Source organism: Halyomorpha halys, unplaced genomic scaffold, assembly GCF_000696795.3.
Source record: "Halyomorpha halys isolate HHAL.00 unplaced genomic scaffold, Hhal_1.1 Scaffold119.1, whole genome shotgun sequence".
Lineage (NCBI taxonomy): Eukaryota > Metazoa > Arthropoda > Insecta > Hemiptera > Pentatomidae > Halyomorpha > Halyomorpha halys.
Window position 1 is genome coordinate 155,855 of NW_027106557.1, and position 4,596 is coordinate 160,450.

At 37.8% G+C, this 4,596-nt stretch overlaps 1 protein-coding gene across 6 annotated transcripts in view; it reads right to left on the bottom strand.

Annotated features, from left to right (window-relative positions):
* The window catches only part of ASPP (Ankyrin-repeat, SH3-domain, and Proline-rich-region containing Protein), a 605,823-nt gene that overhangs the window by 45,985 nt on the left and 555,242 nt on the right, over window positions 1–4,596 (bottom strand). For all 6 annotated transcript variants that reach the window (XM_067044943.1, XM_067044942.1, XM_067044946.1 and 3 more), the window contains one exon: window positions 1,805–1,965. In XM_067044943.1, coding sequence (XP_066901044.1) covers window positions 1,805–1,965 — 161 coding nt within the window. The remainder of the gene's footprint in view (window positions 1–1,804; window positions 1,966–4,596) is intronic.

A 4,596-nucleotide genomic window follows, 5' to 3' on the forward strand; every position in this document is an offset into this window, starting at 1 on the left:
AAAATAGGGTTTTAAATATAAAGTCATCAGAAATGAGTAATATTTTTTCTGATTCTTTTCAATGAAACTAATTGATAGCTATATCAAATCGATCGGTAAATAATAATCATGCAAAAAAATTATACTTTACGAACTAAGCAACAATAATGTAAATTTTGTTTACAACCTTTTATCCTAGATAAATTGGGGATTTTAGTAGCTTAAAACAGGTAGCATTTTGAACAGAAATCATGAAAATTGGTCCAGTAGTTCAAAGGTTTGAACCATTCCCTTTTCTATAAATAGGCAAGCTACACAAGAACAAGTTTCAACCAATAACAAATATATATATATATATGTAATACAGAATCTTTTGCTTAGAGCTGGATGCCTAACGTCACAATAGTAGGCATTATTTTTTTATTATTAAATAGTGATTTTAATAATTAGTGAAGTTTGGTTGTATTGTTTTAACGACCTATAATAAATATTAACAATAATAATAATAATAAAACGGTGAAACTAAACCGTATTACTGAAATCGATACAACCAGAAATACCACAAAATAAAATGTATTAGTAATTATTCACAATATAAATGTAATATATATGCCAATATATTTTGAAGATAATTAACATATATTTGGCTTTATACAGGACAATATATATTATCATGGAATGGAGGAACGCCATTTCTTAAATTGAACGGGAGTAGGGCGCCGGGTCGGGAGGATAAGGAAAGGGTTTGAATGAGATCAGTCCCCGTAGCCTTCACCGAGGGCGAGATCCAATGCCTTTTCTACATCTAAAAGGCTCCTAGCTGATCCTATCTCTACAATACTCCCAACCGAACCACTCCTCAATTCTTACCTTCCTGTTTAGTCTCAAATGAATATTCTTATGGGGCTCCGTAGACTTAATATTATGGGAAAACGATAAGTGAAAAAAGATGTGGTGTTCCGCTATCGCAGCAGTCCCTCTTTGGTTAGTAAAGTGGAAGGCCGCTGATATGGTGGCTTAGGGAAGCACGCGTCAGTAAGCCCCGAGCAATCACATCAAAACAGGGACATACCTTCCTTTCTTCCAGGATTTTATTACAACTCTGGAAGCGGAAACAGTAGTCTGGACCAGATGTTGGTTTAGTTTTGGCCTCCTAGGATTAAATTTTATTTCCTACCGAAAGAAATCTATAGTTTATTACTTCGAGTAAGGTAAATCTTACTCTTAACTTCGAGTAAGGTAAATCTTACTCTTAACTTCGAGTAAGGTAAATCTTACTCTTACAGCAATTCGGAATATTTAAACTTAGTCCATTCTGCTGACTATAAGCCATTTTTTATAATTCATATTTTTATAATTGTTGACAATAAAAAAAAGGTTAACCAAATACAAAAGTAGATAAAAAAAACAAAAAAAACACACACACAAGCTTTCCACTATTTATTTATCCATTAGGGACATTTCAAAGGCAGTCTTGATTCGATGGCTGTGTAATTTTATTCCTTTTTGGATAAATTGCAGTTAATTGGAGTTTTCTTGGAAACAAAAGAACTAAATATTATTATCGAAATGGGAAGTAAGATTTGTTGCTCCTCGTATGAGTAAAATGTAATGGAATAGCGATAAGGAAGATTGGATTAAATGGAACATCTATCGATTCTGAGGGCTGTCACGGATGACTCCGACCTCTATACAATATTAATAAGACGAGGTAGAACTCTTTCCATGAACCGATATCGTCTCCTTGGACCTCTTTGGACATGTCGGACGGTTCCATTCTTATAATTCCCTCTATTACTATCGATTACTCAAGACATATACTCACTGAGAGCAGCGTTGGTCGCCTTGCCGTGGTCGACCTGGCCCCGGAGTGCCCGCAGCCGAGTCAGCTTCAGTTCTTGGGCCTCCACTCGCTCCCGCAACCTCCGCAGCCTGTCCTGTTCGGCCGCTACCTGCCCCGCTCGGCACTGGCTCTCCTTCAGGTACCTGAAACAACATCATCAACATCAATGGAATATTCTAATTATTAACACTAAGCGTACCAGGGAGGGGAGGGGGTAGTATAGTAAAGTGTCCAAAGCGCCGAAACAATGAGTAAGTTTTAGTTAACCCTGTTTAAACCTGGTTAACCTTAATCTCGATCTGACCTAGTCAGGGTTCAAAAAACTACTCAAGGCCACTGGAGCAACTACCAACGTCTCACTGTTGGAGAAGTCATTTTTACTTTTTTGTCCCTTATGAGGTGTCCTCTTTGCATTAATTTCATGGTAGGCGATTTGTACTATTTTGTTTATATAATTGGTTGTGTAGATGACAAAAATCTTTACGATTACTTTCAATGCAATTTAAAATTGAAATTTTGAATTGTAGCTCTACCATCAGGGGCTGACAAATCCTGATAACGTAAAAGATCTATGATCTTGCCTCGGGTCAGGATTTATAACAAGAAACCCAGGTGTCCATGTGAACAAAATGCTGAGATAAGAACAAAAAATTTCACGTTAAGAGTGTACTGCTGAGATGCTCAGTCGTACCGTTGCGAGGTCAAATCTATAGTATCAGGTCAAAATTGAATTGAGTATACCTCTGGAGGTAAAAGAGGGAGTAAGATAAACAAGCGGCAATAACAACATCAAAAGACTAACGGAAGGTAGACTATATAACAGTATAAACAAAACAGATGAAATAACAGCTAAATATGGACGTTTATCTTCAATACGAGCAAAAAGCTCTACCGGATTAAACAAGAAAGTAGTTCCAAATAACATCATCGAGAATTTCGTAATTCTATGACTCTACCCGTTCGCTAATGGTGCAGGATGGTATGGGCGGTAATTCAGCGAATAACCGATTGGAAGACTGAGCGAATCTTGAAGAGGGTTGATCTTTGGCTCGTGACGCTTCTCCACCCAGGACGAACAGAAAGAAGTATCCAGCTACTATTGAAATAGAGGGGGGCCGATTACACAATAATTCATTTCCAAATCTAAAGTACTGTTTTATCTATAACAACACTTCTACCTGGGCTCAGTGAAATATAGTCCCTGTGTAAAAATAAAAGTTGACTCCGAGGAGAAATCTCGCATAGGATATGTTCCCTTCTTCTCTTTGATCCATTAAAACTATAAGCAATATCATCTTCATTCGTATAAACAATATAATATTATCAAATAAGTGTAATTTGACCATAGTGATTCACTGGCTCATAAAGCCACTAAGCAATTTTGAGGAAAAAATACATATTTAATAATTTAAAGATTATATGCACCTATATATAACTTAAGTATCGTCGAGAATCTTCCCCTACCTTCGCCTCTATTCTCGCTAAAAGTAGGTCGCCTCCTTTGAGAAAATGGTTTAACTCACCCATTTCCTCTGTAAACCTTTCTAAATCGGATATTGCATTTCCGCAGGTCCTGTGACGTTGCTGTGGGAATTTTCATCCATTCCAGTGCATTTGCATGTGCTGCTGCCAATGTTGGTGTCATTATTGGTGTACGTTCAGCAATTGAAGGAACAATTTTTTTTCGGCACCACTTAAATATCGTCGAGAGAAAACAGTGCATAAAAAAAATGCGAAATGACTCTTACGGGTTCCAGAAATAGTTACGCCACTTTGATTTACTCTTATCCGCTTTAGAATCTGGGCGTTGACTGCCATCGTTTCCACCTGGCCCAATCCTTGTCAGCGATATATGTAGGGGCATTGCCTCGCTATGTGCTCCTCGTTTCGGCACTAGAGGCATCGAGTACGAGGACACCGGACCACCAAGTGCCCTACTTTGCTACATCCATCAAACTTCCAGTCCTCTCACCGGCTGTTGTTTCTAGGCTTTGCTTGCCCTGTTCTTCTGTCGCTGTTGAGTGTAATCTCCCAACCGCTATCCTAGTACTCTCTTCTTCTTAAGGGCGGTGGAGTAGTACTAGGCGGATTGATGGTAATCCTAGTCCACCCTGGTTCTTCAAAATTCATTCCGGATTCTTCTTCTCTTGCGCTCAAATCGATCAGTTCTTGAGCGCACTCGACAAAAGATCGCTCATTCGGTAGACCTTCCTTTCTCCCCGTCCCTTTGGCCTCCTCGACATCCACTGTTGTCTCATCTTTTCGGTAATCTTATCAGGGTTTCGGCAACACTTAAGTATCGTCGAGATAAAACGGTGAATAAAGGGATGTGAAATGACTCTTACGGGGAATAGAATGCTTTTATTCCAGAAATAGAATGGGTTTATTCAGTCAAGTACATCTATTTATAAATCTCAAACAGCTGTTCTACTCGAAGCTGTCAGCTGACAATCAGGCCTTAACTTATAAATATATTATTATAATTTCCTTTATATGATTATTTTTCTTTTTGCTAGTTATTATAACATTAACAAAGTTGTACAATTTTGTTATTACTAGGGGACTGAATGTTGTAGAATAAAGTATTTACATTATATATATATATATAAGTTACAGTCAGCTGGTACTTCGATGTCAGCTGACTGAGTAGATCAGCTGATCATGTATATATATAAAGATGTGCGGAACCCAATAAAGGATAGTATGTTACAGCAGTTCAAACGTGTTACATCTTATTCCTTCTTCTCTTTTTTGACATTTGACTTTCGCCGATA